The following is a 22,850-nucleotide window of genomic DNA, read 5'->3' on the forward strand; positions in this document are numbered from 1 at the left end:
CCCCAAAAGAGAATCCAATGAGCATCAAAATAAGTTGTTTCTAAATGTTGTTTTTAGGGGATGTTGTTTATTTGCTCTGATAATGCTAAACTGAGAAAAGCAAATCCATGTTGAAATCAATTAAAAGCTAATTAACGTTAGCGCTAAGCAGCTGGTGGGCAGCATCGTCCTGCTGTATGTTGTACATGATCTTGATATTGTTATGGAACCGCGTATCGAGAATCCTTTCACTGGTACCGGTACCGACTACTACATTTCTGGTATTGTGATCCCTAGTTGTTTACACTGATAGTGTTCCCTGTGGTTTGCCCTAAGCCTTTGAAATAATAATTGAACTTACCAGACAAAAAAAAAACAATAAATCATTTAAAAATGTAATTAAGCCCGTAGGCTCATATCAGCAGCCATTAACGACATATTGTTTACGTTCACTGTACTGTTCTGTCTGTCATCGCGCCATCGCACTGTCCTGTGAGGTGCAACATTTCCCCTCTCTCTGAACGCTTCCTAACAGTCTGTGAAGATTAACAGAAGTGCCTCAAAGCCAAAACGATGAGAGGTCAAAACTTTAGCTGCCGTCTAAAGACACTTTCTGTTGACAATAAATTAAAGGTTGATTTATTTTCCACATTCCAGAAGTGCCGTGGGTGACTTCCAAAGAATATGGGCACATTTTGTGTTTCAGAGCTGAAAATCAAACATGCACGGGGCGGGTAAAAGCTCAAACAAACATTGAAAGAATGTACAAACTCTGCTTCCTGTTATTTGTGAGAGAAGCAGCTCCAGGTTCTTGATGAGATCTGAGATAAAAGAAATTCTTGTGTAACTGGGAAGATTCTCAAATTCAGTTTGGAGTTCAGTTCCACTTCATCACACACGGGTCAAAGTTCACAGGAAGTTGTTGTCTACCTTCTCAGCATGTGAGCTGCGTGTTTGCTTCTTCACTGCAAAGAGAGCCTCAGGTGGCAACAAAAAAAGAAGCACTAACAAGACATATTTTTGTCACATTTTGTTACAGTGGAGGATCACACTTAAGTGAAATCTGTTAAAGTTGTATCCTGGTAAATCCTCAAGCAGCCAGGTAGGAGAACTGCATCCATGTGAGGGAGGAAGAAGCTCATCAAGACTTAAGGGATGACAAATTCCACCATCTGCATGTGGATCTGCCGCTGTCACTGACGCGTGAATGGTAAGTTTAAAACAAAAAGTTTGAAATACAAGCGCTGATCACAAAGTTTTTCGTGAAGCAGCCTGGTGAATAAAGGTGTGGGCGAAGTCAGATGCAGATGACGTAAGAATGCAAGCGAGCGGCAGCCGAGCGAGGCCATTCTGGGAGAGATAAGGAGAGGTGGTAGTGGTGGGCGCTGCTGGTGTAACGTCTGTCACCGCACACGCATGCTTTGTGTACACACGGGGTGTTAAGAGCTGTCAGGCAGGTATGGCTCAAGCTTGATCTGAGCCATGATTGATCGCACAGGTTCAGGTGAAGTTCACAGGAGGTCTCTGGTATCATTGGCAAAATGAGTGACAGACACAAAATAGGGTGATGGAATATTATAAGGAAGCCATTTGTAATGCGGGGCGAGCCTGGATCTCTAAGGGGTGTTGTCTCTCTGAAATGAAGTCATCCATCACCTTAACTTCATATGTGATCAGGCCATGACTAGCTTTTAAAGAGAAAGAGAGGCTTCATTGAGCTTGCATTGCAAAGTAGGAGCGCGTATAGTAAGAAGTACTCGTAGTATTGTAAAAAAGATATTAATTTAAAAGTAAAAAGTGTGAAAAATATACTTAAAAGTTATTGAAATGTCGATCCTTTATTGAAGCGTCTAATTTAAGTTTGTCAGTGTCTGGTTTGCAAAGTCCCATTCCACACACATAACTGTAGTAAAGTTACAAGTATTTATCGATGAAATACCTCAGTAGTACAGTAAAACACTTGATTCGCAGAACATTCAGCAGAAAAGCCAAATATTCCCTAGTTTCAGCATCAATATTGTAACGATTTGCTGCTTTTTTTTGTTTGGTTCAAGAGTTAAAAGTACATATTTGTAGGTGTTTCAATTTGATGGCATCGTGTTGTGCTTTTTACTGTACTATTTATGACATTTTCTAGATTTAATTCCTCTATAATAAAACTAAACGTTAGTTGCAAACCCATATTGTATAGTTTATAATGCTTTTAGGTGAACTGATTGATTTTTTTTTATCAATGATCAGATTAGAGAAACATGTGAAACCACTGAATGTGATGATATGACAAACATAAATGTGAGTATGCTCTATGTACAATATCCTGAAACGCCAGGTATTAAAACCATCAAATCTCACTGTTTAAATGCAGTAAACTGGTATATTTCGAATAAAAGATCATTGAAAAGTTACATAAATGTAATCCGATTACACCACTGACGATATGTTTCCGGTCAGTTTAAAGTAAAAGAAAAGTGACAAATTGCATTTTCCAAAATAGCTTTTATTCAACATAATGTCCCAAGTGTCATTCAGTGTTATTAATGATCAATGTGCCCTGTGTTGTGCATCTTGTAATGAGATACTGCGGGAACAGCAGATTGAAGCACGTTATTCCGAACAAGAAGCGTGTTATTCTATCACACCAAAGCAGGGACTGATGTTCGTGACTGCAGCGGTTCTTTGTGTGGAGGGAGAAATCTTACAAACTTTGTCTTTCATTCAACGAGCAAGCAAAGCGGAAGCTGTGGAAAATGAATCTTTTAAAAACAAAACAAAAACAGCTGCACGAAAAGGCACCGAGCGATAGAAAGCAGCAGCAGCACACAGTCTGTGCTCCTGCCTCTTTTTCCCTGGCCTCTGTTCCTTTAATAAACTCATGGTTATCTAGTGTAACAAATGTCTCGCTGCCATCATCAAGTCCAGGCGAGGAGGGAGGAGTTTTTAATGTTCAGTTTGTTCTATGGATCGATGTCTGCTGGCATCGCCTCTCCCCTCTCCGCCTGCACCGTGCGTAATATACTGTACCATTACCAAACGCTTTTTACGCGCATTCCCTGCACATATTATCCAGCGAAACTGCCCGCGGGACTGACTGACACACGTCGATCAACATATGTGGCACTGATGGACAAAAACGGATGGTGAAAGGAGACGATTCGCCCCCCGTAGGAGGAGGAGGAAGAAGAAGAAGAAGAAGAAGAAGAAGGTGAAAGAACAAGCCCGACTGAACATCTGTTCCCCCCCCCCCCCCCCCCTGAAAACCATTCCGAGCTGGATTTTTTTTTTTCATAGTGAGAGAGACTGAACTACTCCGAGAGCCAAAATAAAGACTCGCGCTCCCTCTCTCTCTCTCTCTCTCTCGCTCTCTCTCTCCCTCTCTCTTTCTCTCTCTCTCTCTCTATGCATGGACTATCGTAGACCGCAATCAGATTTCACCTGGGCACAGTAGTGAACTGCGACTCCAAAAAATGCCACGGAGGAAACAGCAGGCGCCCAAACGGGCTGCGGGTAAGCGATTTTCTTTTATTTCTACGAACCGTTTTGATAGGAGTGTAATATCTGTGTATTATCTTTGTTGTGATTCTGTGTACAGCTCGCCTATAGCACAGGGTTTCCCACTCAAACTTTTATCATGTGGGACCCCGGAATAGATACGCATCAGACCCCTTTTTTATTTAGTGCGATATTGTCCCGAGGAGCCCCAGCTGAGCAGGTTTGTGTAGTTGTTTAGGATTTAGTCGGCTACAGTTATATAACTGTGTATAATGTGTGCTGTGGTGAAGCACGAGGACACAGCTGCCTTTTTTTTTGCGCTTATAGTCAATTTAATAATACTGCAATTCAACTAATTGTCATGTCACCGGAGACCCTCTCAAGTGCTCCATCAGGGACCTCGCGCCACAGTTTGGACACCCTACTGCTGTAAGAAAGTCAAACGTTAAAACAATAGGGGGGGTTGCAGCACCACAAGCTGCTTCTGCAGTTGTAGACACATTAATAAGACCAATAACGCAAACACTAAAGACAAACAGCTCGTGAGGATTAAAAGACAAAAAGGAGATGTAGTTATTCCTCGATAATTCTACAACATGTCACAGGACATTTATTCATTCATTGATCAGGAAGTTTAAGTTTTCACTCACAGTTTAAAAAAAAAAAAAACCCATCTCACCGTGTTTTATTTGACCCTCTTGACGTGTAGAGAGGGACTGAAAGATGTGGAGCCGCTGTATCCGTAGCAGATGAACTCTGTGTGAACTCTTCATAATCTTATGGACAAATGGAGAAGGGGTTACACACACACACGCACACACGCACACATACACACATGCTCTCCATCCATGCTGCTGGCAGGGAGAGGAGTACACACACACACACACACACACACACACACACACACACCTCCACAACGCACATATTTCACTTTTTGGTCAGCAGGATAATATGGGAAAATCGACCATATGCTTGTGTGCACTCTGGTGTTTGTGCGTCAAACTAACAGTTTGTTGAATTAATGATCTCATCTTCAAGGAGGCCCTCATTCAGTTTAGGTCAATGTGTCAACTGGCTGTACACTGGCTGTGTGTGTGTGTGTGTGTGCGTGTGTGTGTGTGTGTGTGTGAGTGTGTGAGTGAGTGAGTGTGAGTGAGCGTTTGTGGTTTCTTTTCATAATGTAATCCTGTAAGATTGTTGCTCCTTTGGGACACTGAATCTCAGCGTTTCCTCTCTTCCTTCAGACACCAAAACAACTTTAAAAAAAAGCATATATTTGTTTAATTCTTTTCACCCAAAATGCTCAACGTCTCCTTAAGAAACATTCACATCCACAAGGTCACATAATTAACTTTAAACTTGACCTTATTTCCTGCATTTCCTGTCTTTGCTTCCTACTTCATATGAATTATGTTCCCCCCCCCAAAAAAACTGCCTCATTATGATGGAGCTGGTGGATTAAAACTAGATTGATCAACGGTATTTCAGCGTACGAGGATGCAATTACTTGGTTGTGGTGTGTTGAGAAGTTATCAGTCTTTATTATGGTTGCGGATGTAGCAACCAGATGGCGATTGTTCTCTGCCAATAATAGCGTCTCTTTATACCCGCTTAAGATACTGAGACCCTTATCTGCCCGGCACACTCTCAGTTTACACACACACACACACACACACACGCACACAAAGGCACTCGTTGCCATACAGTCACACGCTAAATATTTTTCCCACATTTCAGCCTCCAAAAGCCCCCTTTTCTTAAAAACAATGCGCCCAGTTTTTATTCAGGGAACTTTTGAGGAGATGCCTAAGTGATCCCTTTACACGCTCTCAGCTGCCTCGCCTGTACTCTGGTAAATGTGTCAGCCCTATAGAGAAATAAGCCTTCCAGAAGAGTTTCTTCATTGTTGAGGTAATTGTCTCCTCTTTGACAGGCACATTCATCAGTGGCTTAATGGTCAATCAAAAGTTGGCAGGCAGAGTGTTTTCATTCTTTCCTATCCACTACATTAGGAATACTTAATCAAAATGTCTCCCGGTAATGGCTGTGAAGAGTTCATGACTGACTGATCCGTTGTCTGTGCCGATAGAAAATTAACAGCTCGGCACTGGAGAGATGTGGGCCTGCAGATAAACAAATTGTGCATTAATATTTCATCTTCAAGACCTGGGATGTGCTATCAAGCGGTGGAATATTCCTGGGCTGTGTTGTCATTTTTCTCGCGTTCATTTTTTTTTTTCTTCTTCCTCTCCTGTATTCTTGAAGGCTCTTTGCAGCTGTAACTCATTTCACTTGATGACTTTACTGGGGTTACAGAGAGTGACGACAAATTGATTACCTGGCAGAGCAAGAATGGAGCGAAGAGAGACGCAGGCTGACAGTCATGTTATAATAATATGTTTAATGATGTGTGGAGGGGGAACAAGGAGAGAGGAGTATTGAAATAAGAGCATGGAAGATGCAAAGGAATAGGTTTCCTTTTTTCTTTTTTTTGTAGGGCTCTTAAAGATGCAGTATCCTTCTCGGTGGAAATAGTATTTTGCAAGGTGATGTAAAAAAAAAAGACCATTCCCAGCTCGAGCATTAATTCAGAGGACATGCGGCATCCAGGGTGCTTGTAATCTCCTTTGGGAATTGTATTATTAATAGGCATATTTGTAAACGTGAGACCACAGACACACTAGTAAAGGCCGGTTGTATCTGATTTACTTCCTTTGCATACATGGTTTGTATGGTAATTTTAAAATGCCAATTACTCACCAGTCCAGGATAGGATGCACTAAACCTTTTGCTTTATCACTGAGAGCGCATCACTAAGACAGAGGGCTATCTCGCTACATATTCTACGTTGAAATGTGTGTATCAGGTTCATATATGGTGTAAACCTAAAGCCCTATAAGTGCACGAGATGCATTTTTGAGTGAAGGGAGCCATATGTTATTTTGCGGCCGTGGGAGTATTCCTCTTACTGTTTTTTTTTTTTTTTTTTTTTACAATAGCTCTGTGCCTCAAACCGTTAGCCCAATTTGCTGTTAACAAGATAAATTGGAGAACAGACAAAGGCATTAAGTGTTGCAGTGCCAGCTAGTGACTGACAGCAGCTTGTGGGAATTGGCTAGCAGAAATTCCTCCTAAGTGGTTTGTTCAGAAAACATCCTACGATCAAGGCAGATGTTGTTTATCCAGTTTAGGTAGAAAAAGGAAGTCCATTTTGAATGACAAAAGACGGGAGGAAAATGGAAGCAAATACAAGGGTGTCTTTAAAAAAAAAAAAAAAAAAAAATGTAATACCAGATTACCACCTTCTTGGATTTTCTTGTATCACAACACGATTCTATTGTCTGCAGCTATGTAACAACATTTCTTTCTTTTTTTCTGTGATTTGCTTAAATTTATTCAGCCAGTGTTACACATTGAGATCAAAAAGAGAACGATCCTCTCACTGGACTTAAATTCAAAGGGTTTTTCTTTTCTTTCTTTATGTGTGTGAGTGTTTTTGACTTTCAAGGCTACATTTGATCTCTGATAACTACATTATAAAGATGATGATGACTATTTATATCATGTTTTGTAATCATGTGCTTGACAGCTCATGTTGTTACCATGCTAAGCTTCTCCCGTGTGTTTCATGATTTGATTACCTGCATGAAACGAGAGTTCCCATTGGCTGCGGCGTTGCTGGTTTAGTATCTGAGTAATCGAGTTAACTCTTGAATTATGAATGGAACCAGTGGTCGCCAGGCTGGGGTACCAAATACCACCACCACCACCGCTCAGACTTACGATGCATAACAATAAACTCAAGTCTTTAGGCCCATGAATACATTTTTTTCAGCGTTTTTGAAATGTGCAGTTGTGAGAGAGTGAAGAAAATCTCAACTCCAGAACAAAATAACAATTCTATAAAAACAAGGAGGCAAAGCTCCTTCTTAGCCTTGAGAATCATGTGATTGTAGCTTCATGAATGGGTTCAATGTGTCATTTCTTTTCTAATTTTGATACTTGAATTGTAATATTGTAGGAACATGGGGCTGCTGTGAAGCTCTTCACTGCCATTTTTCAAGGCTAGCATGTGAGTGTGTGCATATTCAACACATCTGAATCCCCACTATGAGAAGAGAATATCAGATGCTGGAGTTCGTAGCAGCGTTCAGTCGCTTTGTCAGCTTTTTTTTTCTTTCCTAAGTGCAAAACTCTGCCACGATTTTAAAGTGATATTATCATTAGAGGGCATTGAATCTGCACTGTATCGCTCTGGACAATAAGGCAAATGTTTAGTCTTGATCAAATCCAGCCTTGAAATATCATTTACTTATGAGCACACCAAACCATACTTGCACTTTGTTGCAATGCTTGCAATTTTTTTCTAACTTGCAGGCGCTCCCCATAGAGACACCTTTTAATAACTTTCTCCTCATCAGCTAGTTTTCATGCCGTATATTCTTACTACAGTAAGAAGGAAGGAGCAATATACGGTCAGGTGGCTGTGTGATGTCATCGCATTTTCCTCCTGCATGCCAGTCAGGTGACAGGTGTAGATAGCTAATAGTTTGCGAGCGCTTTTGTTTGTGTGAGAGGCAGACAGGGTGGTGCACTGTCTAGGTGATAAGAACCAAGACTCCTGTGCCCTCCAGCACAGTGATCTCTCTCCGTGTGTGTGTGTGTGTGTGAGTGTGTGAGTGTGTGTGTGTGTGTGTGTGTGTGTGTGTGTGTGTGTGTGTGTGTGTGTGTGTGTGTGTGTGTGTGTGTGTGTGTGTGTGTGTGTGTGTGTGTGTGTGTGTGTGTGTGTGTGTGTGTGTGTGTGTGTGTGTGTGTGTGTGTGTGTGTGTGGAAAAAAAAACAGCCTGTTATGATTGGTCTCAAAGCAAGTGCCTGTGCAGTGTTGCACCTCTCTACAGCAACTGCTCATTCACCTTGCCTTCCCTCTGAGACCTGCACTAGTTTCCAGGCAAATGACACAATTTGATATGCCGTTGGGGTGATTCATGTGGATAATGTTTCCATGTGATCATCGCTGCAGAAAAGAGACTATTTCTTGTTATGATTATTTTATTTTTTTGTTTTTTTTTACTCATTAAGTCTGACAATAACTAGAATATTGGGAGAGTTTATTGCGAGCGGGCTAAAACTCATTATTTCTGCAAGACATCCCAAGTACAAAAGAAATGATGTTATGGTATTTTGTCCAGTTCCCCACAGATGTAATGATTTACAGAGGAAAAACAGGAGACTTTATAGCTTTTGGTTGTTCATTTATGTGGATTTAGAGGATAAGAATGCGAGAGCGAGCTTACAGTTAATACAGTAGCACCGTGGGCCTGGTATTGATTACACGGAGGTATGGTGTGTTTTTATATGGTTTATGGTCAAATGCACTGCAACCTCATGTGCTTTGTATTATTGTAATGCTAGACACCCCCCCCCCCCCCCTCCCCCTTCCTTAAGTTTATGTCTCTGTAATTCATATCATCTGCAGTTTTGTCAAGAGCACGTCATCTCTTTTTGAAGTCCAAAAGATTTAAGTGAGGACATCCATCTCGTAGTTGTTGACCTACATGTATAGTCAGTCAGAGGGCAAACATGTTGGCCATATGGCTGGGGGGTCTTTTCAAAACAATCACAGCCGGATCAGGTTGATCTAACCTGAGGTGCTTTTGTATCAGGTTTCCATATCATATGTTTTGTCCAGTTTTAATGTAATCTGATTCCAGAGGTGAAGAGCGGCTTCATCCAAGTTTAAAACTCTTCGTAAACCACGCGGCGACGCAACACGCCTCGTGGTGAATCAATGTGACACTCGCTTCGGGAAATGCGAGCGTCAAAAATCAGAAAACATTAATCTTAAATTATCCGCGGTGTACCTGATTTGCTTCTTATCTAATCCTTAATGAGCTTCAATTAAGATTTATTATGCAAATTAACCCTCAGCTGCTACTGACTGCAGGAGCAGGAGCTATGACAATATTGTGCTAATGGTGTGATCTGTAACAATTACAAAGGTAAACCGCCTTCACACGGCACGCTCTGCAAGTCTCCGAGAGGTCAGTCTGCTAAATATGCATTCAGGTGTTCTGCAGATTTGTAAATTTGTTTATTAAGAGTCTGTCAAGGTGCATTTTAGACAACAGCTGATGCAATTTTGATTGTATCTCTGATATAGGACGTGTTCATAAGCATTGCGACGGTTTGCAGCTGCAGTCTTTATACACTAACAGTTATCTCTCTGCTATTATTGGTTGGTAAAAACCAACATTTCTGGGAAAGGGAAGTTATTAAACCCATTTTTTTATTTAATATAAGCGCAAATATTACTTAAACAAAGAAAGACAGTACAGGAAGAGTCATTTTAATCGATTAACTAACCTTTTTTCTTTATTCGTTTATAAGCAAACCTGAAAATGCAGACGTACAGCCAGGCTCAGGCGCTCGGCGAGGTCACGACCAGAGGAAGTGCTCCTGGACACTTAAGTCGAGCACTGCATGAAGTTGTGAACCTTGCACCTTTTGTAACTTCATTTAGCACGAGGCTGATGGCTTCCCGACAGCTTTATAGCCGACATGTTTTATGAGTCGTCATGCAGCGCAATTACATAGAACCTAATTTGATGAATCAAGTCAATGTTTCACCGGCTCTCGTGACCTTCCCGGCCTGTGATCTTCCGTCTTCTCTACACGGGTCAAACCGAGGCTTTCGCACTTTGTACAATTCAGTCACACTCGTGGAGAAAGAAGAAAAAAAAATCTCGAACAAGCGCCTGTTATTACAGCCAATCAAGGATGTACTGATTTCTAATGAGCTATTGTCGGTTTGTTTTAAATGGCTTTGGCAAACCATCAGTCCAAATGAATCAGGTAATCAGCCAGGCAAAGTAAAATAATGTATTCCTACATTCATGCATAGTGCAGCGCAAAAATGGTTCTCCATGTTTCTGATCTTTTGTGTGGATTTATAAAACGTGTTATACGGTGCCTGGAAATAAACGAGCAGAAATAAAACCGTTGTGGGTAATTAACTCCATCTAAACACCTTTTAATTCTGATATAAACCGCGGTGCGCGAGCGGCACGGCCATAGAGAGCGGGTCACATTTAACATCAAATATATAACATTTCTTTTAATTTGATGATTTACTAAAGCATTAAAACCGCCGTCAATGCATGGGTTTAATTCTTTTTAAAAAGCCAAAATGTAGATGGAGTTTATCTTTATTAACTGTAAATGTGGTAGTTAGTCCATCAGATGGTTTACAACTACATTTAACAACGTGTTTTATGTTTATTGTAATCCCATATATAGCTTGAAGCGGCCGTAGAAAACTCGACGTACGAATGAAAGAGATAAAATAGTTAAGTAACAATTTGAATTAGCACAATTGCATTGGAGACCAACGTGCACAGTTAGCGGGCTAATTGTTCCGGGTGTTGTTGACGCTTTCAGTCTTGTTATCCAACAAACTCTTCTCTCAATAGAAACACTGATTTGGGGGATAGAAGCTCCAGCTTTCTAATTAGCGAAGCTTTCAAATACTGAATGGCTCATTTGATAATCCTTTGTCAGCAACAAACAAGTTTTAATGTCAAACTGAATATAAAGTGACAGGAATGAAAAGTTTGTTTTTGTTACCCCTCATGGCGGGGGGTCCAGGGGCTCACGCAACCTGTTAGACGCATTAACATTCGGCCCCTGACGCTTCAAGGGTTTTCTACTGAAGCCAAAAATATAGACAGGAAATGAAAATGATAATATGGTTTACTGTTTAACCTTTATGTATTTACTCATAATGTTTTAATTGCTTTTGATTAAAAGACGATAATGTATTTTAAAAAAAGATATTATGAAATTACAGTAGCAACACATGTGCGCATAGGAAATTGAAATGATTAAAAATAATACATGTTTTTAATATATGTAACCACTACTAGAACGAAACATGCAAAAAGCATACATAAATCCACTTAGATAAAAAGGTTTAAAAGAAACAAAAGAGCAGCAAATGTATGTGCTATGAACCAAAAGACTCTTTGATTGTCTTCTCAATAAGAAAAAAGTGTCCACCATTGGCTTTGTTTTAGCCCTAATCCTTTACCTAAACTACCTCCGAGTCTGTGCACCGCATTGTGCTCAGAGCCTGTTCCTCAGAGCTGCGCCTGCCTGTTTGTCTCTCCAGTATGTGCTGAGCTAGTCTGTTGAAACAGCTTAATTGATACTCATTAAACAGCAGTGACAGCTTAGGTGTCCGTGATGAATGTAGAATAATTCTGTTGTACTTACAACTTGATTAAGGAGAAGCACACAACATGTCGGTGTTGTAGCCTATGGCTCGGTCTGTACGCACTTAAAATGATCGGTCTTATTGGTCTTGCTACCTGCGAGCCGTCAAACGAGTTAATCTGTTGCAATGCGCCTCAGATTCACACCTTTTCAAACTAAATGAAAAATTATTTTTTTATTTTTTTAAGTGCCTTTAATTTATTTGATTTTGATAACTTGAAGAGAGCTAAGAATAGACTTCATCTAAAAAAAAAAATGTGAATTATGTTGACTTTTCTTTGTGTTCATTCAGCCTCAGTCGGGCATTTCCACACAATAATAAAGTCGATGGCTGTCAGGCAGATGAAAAATGTGCATCTTCTACTATTTCAGTTGAAAATTAGAGGCAATTGGAATTGGTTCAAAATTGACGCGTCTTTGTAACGACGACATGACGAATGGTATGATTTAGAGGAGAAAATGAATGCGGGGGAAACCAAAAATATTATTCTGCAGCATTTTATATGCCATGATATTCCATGAAGATGAACTAATTTCACTAAATACCCCGACAAAATCTACTCACAATATTGTTCTTCAACGCCACAGAAACCGGGTCCCACACAGGGGAGATTAGGTCATCGGGGCATGTGCAGATACTCAAGTTATCGTAATGATTTAGGGGGGGCTTCAGAGAGAACGCTACATTAAAGTCCTTATCAGATGCACATCTCAAGGCCCGTGTATCTTCTCGCTTTGCTGACATCTGATTAAACTGACGCTCGTCGCCATGAGCTAAAGAGCCCCCCCCCCCCCTTTTCTTTCTCCATTTTAAGAATACATGAAAGAAGGGGGGGAATTTCCACATGAGGATGGATTTACAACTTTATCCTCACATGATTAATATTACACAGGGAGGTCTTTGTACAGGAAGCAGCATGTCTAATTATGGTCCAACTGTGTCTGACTGAGAGCAAACATGATGCCAAAGGCTGCCAGCAGGAACTGCACCGACACGTCACACAAGTGGTCGACGTGGGTGCGGGGTGATGTCATCGTCGCGCAGATTTCATGATGCTAAGCCCACGACTGATTGAGCAACAGAAGAAGTTCAGTGCAGTACGTCCAGCTGGCAACAACCTTCTAGAAACACTGTGGACATATTGGATTTGGCTTCAATGAAGCTCAACAGGGAAGTGTATTCGCAGGGTAGTCTTCAAGGTTACGCATGTCTACCTAACATATAATGATACCCATGACCTCACTGATGATAACTACAGTGTGTCCACATTTACTGTTAAGAACAGATGCAGATTCATCACCGCCCCCCCCCCCCCCCCCCCCCCCCCCCCCTTTTTTTTACAAGAATTTTAGGGACTCCATATCCTCCCACGTTTTGCCTTTTTCATCATATATCTCAGCCCAGACATTCAAGAGCTCGCTCGCTCGCCAGGCCGACCATAAGTCATCCCGCCTATCAAGACGAGACCGTGTTTCTCAGCTTTGGTTTTCAGCTGTTACTTGTAAAGCAGAACAGCATTCTTCAGATTAACTGAGTGACGAGGAGGCCTCTAAAAGCAAACTATAAGAGTACAATATGTTACAGTCATATTTTTTACGGCCTTTTAGTGTGTGAGGCCAAGTATGTGTGTAGACGGATCAGCTGTGGGATCTTACAAGGCCTGCGTTGCACCTCGGGGATTGTAGAAACATAACGTGTTGTGTTGCTTCTGTTTGTCATTCGGCGGATGATGATAACACATGTGTGCACGTCGCCGGACACCCGGTTGGACCTGGTCATCCTCACCGTGTTATTCCTCTCGTCCTTTTACTTTATTTATTTTTTTTAAAGCTTGTTTTCGATACGTCAAGTATTCTTTTGAAGAATGTGTTTTTGTCTTAGAAGTGTGTGTGTGTGTGTGTGTGTGTGTGTGTGTGTGTGTGGCGCCTGTGTGTGTGTCTGCAAACGAAAAAAAAAGTCATTGATATAGAACTAACTGTCAAAATAAGTCGTGTTCAATCCAAAACCGTTTAAGTTGTCAAGGACACATTTTCCTCCTTCCCATATCCTGACAAACTTTGAGTCAGCAAGTGTCTGTTGTATTTCCAGTGCTGGTATCTCGTGCTCCCCTCCAGGCCATTTTAAAGTTGTAGAAAGTGGTCATTTTCTCCATGTCAGTAGGAGGTCAGTGTTGTGGCAGTCAGCAAAGCTCTTCAGTCTGGTGAAACCGAGTCTATTGGGAACCCTAAAGACATTTTGTCCGGCGCTGTCTGTCTTCGCCTGTCTCATTGTACTCACGGCGCTCGTAGAAAGTCTCCAAAAGCTTGAAATATTTGTCAGATTATTTCCAGATCTCCAAACTTTTATTCAGACCTGACACACCTGAGGCTACTCAGCTGTCGACTGACTCAGACTCTAAACCCGACCATGAAATTGACATGTTGGAACCTTTTTTTATTGAATCTTTGCATAGCTGCTTCTTTCTGTGTGGCCATTTGTCCTTCTGTCAAAGCGAGTTCTTGTTATACTTAGCTTCTTATTCTATCTGAATATCTACCTGCCCCTCGTGCCGTCTGTCTCACTCGCTCTGTTAGTGACTGACGTGTCCTCTCTGTGCTGTATACTGTATCCCTGGTAACTGTCGCCCGGGGCCCACTCATCCCTAAACTGTAACAGAGGTCACACACAGATCATCGCCATCGCCCAAAGGCCCTGACTTTAACACACGGCGACCCGCGCAGCACAGTTGTGCGGCGGCTGGATCTGCAAATAACTAAGCATAATAACAAGAAGTATAATTTGCTCCATCGTCACTATTACAGAGAGTCTTGCTGTTTGTACTTTGTTTGGATGAGAGTGTTCGAATCAAACCTGAGAAACATCTCAGGCCATACCTGCTTTTAAATCTGATCGGAGATGAACTTCTCCTGCACGCTTACTAGATCAACAGCTTCATTTCGTAGTTTTGCTAACTCATTATATATATTGCCTGCTAACAACTGGATTTAATGAGGGACAGTTGGGTGCAGGTTGTAGATGATGGCTCATTGTCACTGGGGCTCAAACCCTGGACATTGCACCAAATGATTTCTGATCTCACTGTCACTCTCACAGCAGTATAATGGGGCAGCTGACCTTGCAGGCCAAAACCTCATTAAACTCGCAAACAATGAATGTAACAATGTAAAGCATTCATCGGTCGTCACAATGCACTTCACGTGTCATGATATGGACTTCCGCTTTCTTTCCATTCACAGCCACCGCTCTCCTTGCAGCCTTGAATAGCTTCCTTTGAAGCTTGCTATAATCCCTAACCAGGAATTCCTCAACCCCTCAGTGAATTAGTTGTCGTGGTGGATCCGTCGCCCCCAACTTCCAGGGGGGGCACTCTGACTCTCCGGCCTCAGTGACCGCTCCTCTTCTTCTTATACTTCGTCTGCCAAATCCTCACATGCCACGGTGAAGCGAGCAGCAGCCGTCGGTGCCATACGACTACTTGCAGAGTGTGATAACAATTTATTCCTTCGCTCTGAGACTTGTGACTGAGGGTGGCTTAGTAGGAGTTTGTTGTACTGGTATGTCTGCGGAGGTTTATAAGGGTGCTTTGGATTGTCCTGTTGAGGATTAAAGCCAGGTGGCACATGGACACATTCCTCTTTTAATCCCAATGTGTCCTCTTGGTTCAGGAACAACTTTAAATTAGCTTTTGTCTTCTTAAAGATACCGATTTATGACATGTGTCACCTGTTTACGGCATTTCTGTAAAGTTATGATGAAAGAAGAGAGTGGTTAAAATCCTGTTAGCAGATCAGTGTCTATGTGCACATGTTCGTGTGTTCATGTGCCCTTGTAATAGTTAGTTGTGTGTGTGTGTGTGTGTGTGTGAATGCCTTTATGTTTGCATGTGCTTCCTACATGCTCCATGGCAGCCCTCATACCCTGGCAGCGACCCAGCTGAAAGGTTCCGGTACTGTCCAGACGCATCCTTTAGGGACCTCATCAGCCCCTGAATTTCCTTCCCCTCACGCCTGAGGGCATCCATATTCATTTCCTCCACTGATTTGGGGGAAAATGATGAAAGGCTGGCTTTTCTCCCATCTCTTATTTCCTGCCAAGGTTGCCTGCATTTCAATGCAACGCAAATCTGCAAAGACCTGCAAACACATTCCCATTTGGACATGACCAGTTCCATGATATTAGTATCACGCCGTGTCAGAAAGAAAACGAGAGGCCCCGACTTTGTTATTGTAATAACACTGTAGGATCATTGCACAGTGCGGCGCGTTCATCTTTCAGAACTAAAACCGGCTCATTGTTAAATTCCGACCTATTGTCTGCTCCTTCAGAACACTTCCTCCGTCTCGACATAAAGGTCTGCTTCTCATAAAATAAATATCTCATCCATCAAGCGATGAGGGCTCGATCATATCCCGGAGATAACTGCATCGGTTGGAAATAAACCTGTGATTAAGCTGGTGGGTGGGTATTTACTCTTACTAGAGACGGGAAATGAATGCTAATGAAAATAACAGTCACATGCAGTAATAACCCAAGTCTGTAATTATTTGCATGCTTTGATGATGCCATATATACTCAACACACACACACATGTGCCTACTTAGCTAAACCTCAGGTAGACTATTAGGATCCTGCCCTCCGCCATGCACAACGGCGCTCAGGGCGGGGTAGGGCCCGGCCCAATCGAAAAGGAGCGGGCTTGCGGTTGCCGAGACAACCCTAAACACACGCGTACACAAAGGGAAGGCCCCACTGTGAGAGAGGATCATCTCCACCTCTGGCTGGATAAAGAGCGGCGTCGCTCCACTCGCTGGAATGCACTCCTGCCCTACAGGCGTATACAGCAGTGTGTGTGTGTGTGTGTGTGTGGTTTGCAAAGCATCCCACACTGATCATTATTCATGACACACCATTCATGGACGTTTGTACTCCCAGTACGGTAACTAGAACACATTGATCAAGTAACTGTTTGTGTGTATTGGGAATAAAAAGCACATGAACAGTTATTAGGAAGCGACAAGATTACAATCTGACAACTTCACGTCAGACACTTGCTTCACTGTTTTGTCTATTGTAGTCGGCGTGACAGCTCTCTCTCAAAAATGGCACTTGATAGCTTGCACCAGTGGATTTGTAGAGCTCAGAACGTAGTCTGTTCTCATATGTTCCCAGTTTATGAGCTCAACAATACAGAGTTATCCTTCTGTACTGTAAGAGTGCGGATACTCGTGCAACTGTCTGTCATCTGAGGGCCTGCAAGATGCAAAAGAAGAAAGAAGCTTGTGGCTGTGGGTGTCTGCTAGACCTCCTTCTTCTTCTTTTTTTTTTTAGTGCAGCTTTAAGTCTACGCGGAGAGTGTGTGGGCAATGTATCACTCTGACCCAAAACACACTTTTCCTGCTGACCGGCGCAGCAAAGTAGTTTGTGCACAGCAGCCAGAGTGTCTCTCGTGAAGGGGAGGTGACATTTCGGTGCACTCGTTGTCACCTGTGCGCATTTTATATAATGCAATGTCCTCAACAATCTGGAAATTAATGCAGCACATGCAACTGCTTCTAATCCTTTAGATAAACCATATAGTCCATTTCAAGCCCAGCAGCTTTTTCCACCCTGCTGTTTTAAAATTAATAAAATTCTTATGGGCTGAGCAGGTTGCATTGGGCATATATATATATATATATATATATATATATATATATATATATATATATATATATATATATATATATATATATAAAGGCGCTTCAATGTAAGGCCATCTGGAAAATACAGATTTTTAAAGAGGGTGAGTAAAACTTAAGCACTGCTGCGGGAAACAATTCAGCTAATTGTAAACAGCTGCAGGTGATATCACCCCTCAGACTATAGACGAGCAGCAGCGCCGGCACAAAGTCTCACTGAACAGCTCAGGATTCAAAGGCAAGCTTTGAATCTTGTCTGACCTACTGAGGAAAACACAAAGTGTCTGTTTTAACAATAAATGATACCAATTTACTCTGTCCCCCAAGTGACAAATGTATTTTTTATTTTTTTGTGAACAGTCATGCATTCGCTCTGCAACGTCCTACAGGCAAACCCCCCCCCCCCCCACTGAAAAGCCCATTAGAATCAAATGAATGTCAAATTGTGCTAAGTGTTTGCACATGACAAAACATCTAACATGGCTAATTGCAGATAAGTGTCAGGGTGAAATGGGTTTTGAGCTTAAGATGGTACAAAATGGCGTCAAGTATTTTTGTTACAGCACAGTAGTAATAAAAGTGTAGCTCGTCTTGTAAATGTGCGAGGAAACATTTCTCTGGTAGAAACTGAGAGATGTTTGTCAGGGGAATCATGGCGGCCGTTAAGGTCGGTAAAGAAAGGCAGACATCTTTATTTCGTGTAAAAAAAATGTTTTAAAAAATAGCTGCACGGCAAAAAACGCTGGATTTGTTTACTTTGTGAATTCAGTATGTTACGAACTTAACACCAAAGAATAATGTGCGTCGTATAGAGCGGAGACGGTGAATGTGTTAGTCGACAGAAAATTAGTTGGCAATTATTTTGATAAGCGATAAATCGTTACAGGCTGAAATGTGTAGAAAAATGAACTTAAATGTCGTTGTCCAATTAAAACTATATATTTGAACATGTTAACTTGGGAAATTCCATTTTATTCATTTATTTAATTGATAAAAAAAAAAAAAAAGTTTGATCAATTAAGATTAAATCTGCAGATTAATGAAAATAATTAGCAGACTGTCAGTCAGTTTTCTGAGGCCTCGCTTGCTGACTTCTCCAGTATTATTTCCCAGTGTGCTCCTGTGTTCGCTTGAACTGGACTTGTGCAGCTTCCAGTAGTGTTGTCCATGTAGCAGTGTGACTGGGCACCATCTTGCGTCCTGAGCAATAGCAGCAGGCTGTTCCATGGCAGCACACCAGCTGCCTGTAGTGGAGAGGGAGAGGCGCTCGGCCGGCCTATTTCAGATTTGGGTCTGTGAGTTATTGACCCTTTTTGATAAACCCCTCTGAATGACAGCGGCATAATTCAGCCTAAAAGTTTGCACTGTCACCGGGATGAGCTAACTGTCTTCCCTGAATATATGGGTGCAATTTTCGAAATAGGTTTATAGCAATTCTTGGGAGAGGAGGGCGAGATAGTGATATTACTGACTTTATCACTGCAGCTGAGCAGCATCTAGCACCTCTCCTCTCTGTATCTCTCTATTCCTCCGCTGCAGAGCAGTGAAGGATCACACAGCACACACATTGTAGGTATTACTAAAGAGAAAAGGGTCCGGCTCCTAATGGAGGACAGGGAAATGATACGTCTTTATTACAGTAATGCTGTATTATCCACTCTTATTGTAAGCTTGCGTGTTGTCTTGCATTAAGTTCAGTATATTATCTCTCTGAATTAGTAATTATGGGGAGTTTATTATGTTGCAATGCAAATGTCTTACTTAATAGTGTTCCTTCTCAAATAACACAATATTTGGTCAAATGTGTAATTTTAAGAAATTTCTCAGAACTTTTCCAGATTTTTTTTTTCTTCATGAGTAATAAATAATAACAGTGAATGTAATTTCATAGTAATGGGAGACCTGTTAAGCAATGGGCAAAAATAATGAGTCATCCTGTCTATAAACTGCACCTTCTTATTCTCCGTCAAGCCTGCGTTCTTAATGTATCTCCGTCGGTGTAATATGAACGGCTCATTGTCGAGATCTCACTGAATCTTTTTCTCTTTTTCCATTCATGTGTTGAGACAGAATCCTAAACCCGCAAGAATCTAATATACTGAGCCCAGTATAGTGCATCCTATAAATTGATTTTGACCCAGCCTTTGAACAAAAGGAACACTGTTGCATTGCCATCCACGGCTGATGCCACTCCCTCTTTGGCTCACGCTGAATACTCTCCTTTAATAGTGCGATGGGTGGTAGCTGGCTTATTTAGTTGGTTGGGGAGAGGTAGGCTGAGCGAGGATGGGGTTTCTCTTGACTGGCACCAATCAATCACCCTGTGAGGAGAAGCTAATGAAGCAGGCTATGGTTTATTAAAGGGGTTAGCAGAGAAAAGATTACTGCGGGGCCTCAGCTTCCCAGAAGCCCAGTGAAGGAGGATACAGTGGACCTCTAATGGTTAGAGGCTAGCCATAAAGCAATCAAGGTGTTTTCTCTCTAAGCTGGCACCTATGATGTGACCTGCGTGTGCATACAGCTTCAAAATCCTTTCTGCAAACATGAAAGAGTAAATATACACGGCACTACTGAAGAATGCTGCAGGTTTTGGATGCAGATTTACAGTTTTGATGGTAACGGTCCAAAAAACAAGTACACAAACGGAAATGTTTCGCAAAATATCTTTTGACCACCGCGAGTTATCTGTCCCCGTGTTTTAGTGTTTAGGAAATATGATCCTGATTTTTTTTAAGCTGACGTTCATGAGGTGAAGTCTGTAAAAGAATAACCTTATCCTGAAAAAAACAAAGCCGAGCACATTGAAACCGAGGCACTCACTAAGACAGTTTGAAAGACAAATGAGTAGCAGGGGAGTGAAAAATGCAAAGCAGATGTTTTTCTCACCGTTTTTAATGGCAGCGAGACATTACTGATGCCATTACAGAGACCTTTTATGGCTTCTTTTAATCCCCTGGCCTGCCTGAGGAAAGAAACCCCTCGTGGTGCAGAGTAGCCTCTTTTTTACTTCAGAGCAACAATTTGAACCCATTTCCAACTCCCTTCCCTAATCTGCCACGGGGTTTTACATGGCTTCCTTTGTAATTATTCTGCCCTGAATCAGAGGTAAAGAGGCATTAAAACACTCCTCAGGTAAACACGTGCTGCTCGTCACGTAAGGCCTGTCTCAAAGTGTCTTTTTGTAAAAAAAATCTATACAATAAAAGTCCCCAAATACAGCGGCTCGTGCATATCTCCCCCCCCCCCCGATGCAACTTATTTAGGTCATTTAGTTCACATTTTCCAAACAAAGCATTCCCTGATAACGTGATCCAATAAGTACTTTGTAACTCTAGTTCCACGCTCACATTTGGAGCGGTGGATTTACATGCGGTGCAGTGTTCGCTGTCTGCTTCCTGCATCAGACCTAACCTGCAAAGCTCGGAGGAGCACTTACAGGGGTCTGCTTAGGGGCTGAAAATGAGGAGGAGATGAACTATATGGCTCCATCCCACAGTCCAGCCGACAGTATATCAGCGGAATCGCAGCCGCTTGGGCGTGTGTGTGTGAACGCTCTACTCATAAATATCTCCCCCCCCGCTCCCGACCCCTCCCTCACACCACCCCAAAGGGGCCTCTCTGATGGTGATGGCGAAAGGATGTCGCTGTCTGGGTGATTGAGTGCTGCTGGTCCTGGCCCTGGGCACATCCCTGCGCTCTGAGCCCAAGTGAGAGGCCTACCGCTGAGCGCTGGCCTGAAGGGACTAGCCTGAAGGCGAGCAGCCGCACAGCAGCAGGATGTGCCTCTCCTTCTGTCTCCCTGACACAACAACACCGACTCAGTGCATCTGCTATTACCAGAATACACAACAGGAAGTATTAAATGGGAGGAATATGTTTTCATTCAAACTATATTCTTTCCTACGTTCATTTCTATATGTTAAATGTGTGTGAACTAGCCTTATCTGAACTTGCACCCGATCTCTCTAAGTCTTTGTCTCACTCACCCAGAAATCTGAAATAATCAAGGCGCAGTAATTAGCCTCACTTGCTGCATTGTAATTGGGGGCAGAGGGAGGTTGCTCATTCTATATTTCTTTTTTCCTCCCCTGTTTGATAATTGCAGACTTTAGCGTGCCCTCTGTTTTTAATTTTTTTGATCCTCCTCCTAAACTCGCTCCCATAGATGCCGATGCTATTTTAACGCATTGGCTCTCGTGTCTTTCATCAATCATCCGCAGCTCCAGCGTTTTTTTGAGAGAGAGGGGAGAGTTCATTTTGGAAAACCCACCGTCTATTCCCTTTTTGGGGTTTCAGCGCCGTCAGCCTTCCCACTGCCTCCACCATGAGAGCCTTGACACTGTCCAGGTCCGTCCTACTTGGCAAGAGGGAGAGCTACAGAGAAAGGCAGAGTTTATTTCCTGTTCTTGTGAATCATATATCAGTACAATTCCCCTCTGTGCTGTTTGGCAACGGCGGAATGACGGGTGTCATTTATCATACGGACTGAAAGAGGCTGTGGGAAAAGGGATTTGAATTCTTCTGGAAGTGTGTGGACTCTCCTTAGTGGTGAATCATTAAACGGAGGAGTTTTTCAACAGGGATATGAGTAACTCCTTGCGCTGGTACTTTGTTCCCGTGTTTCACTGGCTGGCTCAATCATTAAACGTCTCAAAAATAAGATTTACTAGTTTTATATAAATTGTGAAGGGACATGGCATTTAGCTTGTAATTGAGGATTTTGCCCTGCTGAATCCATTAAGTCGCTGCTCAGTGTTTCGGTGTGATGCGAGCGCCATGGTCACGCTTTTTTGCAAGAATTCTATTTAAGCTAATTTGAATTTTGCAAATTTGATTAACGGTGCATTTGTCGGCCTCTTGTTGTCCTGCTAAGTGACGACGTTTTCATCTTCACCACACACACACGTTATGTCCCTGCTCTCGCTTACGTTGACTGGTATTTAAGTATTTGTGCTTTTATAAACATTTTGTGTTCCTTTTTTTTTTATGGATTCTTCTCTTCACTTGTCAGGGACGGTTACTATTTCCCACACTTTGAATTGCGTGATCAAAGAAAATGACTTTTGATAGTCTGTCACCAGCTCTTCAGCTGCACTGGCAGAAATAAATGTGTCAAGCTTTAACATATCCTCACCAAAAAAAAAGAAAAAACCTACTCCTAACCCCTGCTGCTCTAATTGAGTGTAACTCCCAGAAACCTGTGAACACACATGCAAAACCGAGTAGATCATAAATCAGGCTTCTATAGACAGCCACCCCACCCCTGCCAGAGCCGCCCCCAAAGGAACTACTGGTTTCCATGAGTTGGCTGGAAATCAACCTTTCCTTTATGATATTTTTGTACCCACCATTTCTTCTTTTTTTTTCTTGTATCTGAAAGTTAGTTGAAGTCCTCATCAAATAAAAAGTGTCAATAAGGTATTGTATAGGGA

General features: G+C 42.1%; 1 protein-coding gene across 1 annotated transcript in view; it reads left to right on the forward strand.

The window, feature by feature from the left end:
- The first annotated feature begins 3,362 nt into the window (after window positions 1–3,362).
- tshz2 (teashirt zinc finger homeobox 2) overlaps window positions 3,363–22,850 on the forward strand; it is a 37,061-nt gene continuing 17,573 nt past the window's right edge. The window contains 1 exon segment of the mRNA XM_029436458.1: window positions 3,363–3,483. Within this exon segment, the coding sequence (XP_029292318.1) occupies window positions 3,444–3,483 (40 nt within the window). The 5' untranslated portion in view covers window positions 3,363–3,443.

The sequence above is a fragment of the Cottoperca gobio genome, chromosome 7, assembly GCF_900634415.1.
Source record: "Cottoperca gobio chromosome 7, fCotGob3.1, whole genome shotgun sequence".
Classification (NCBI taxonomy): Eukaryota; Metazoa; Chordata; class Actinopteri; order Perciformes; family Bovichtidae; genus Cottoperca; species Cottoperca gobio.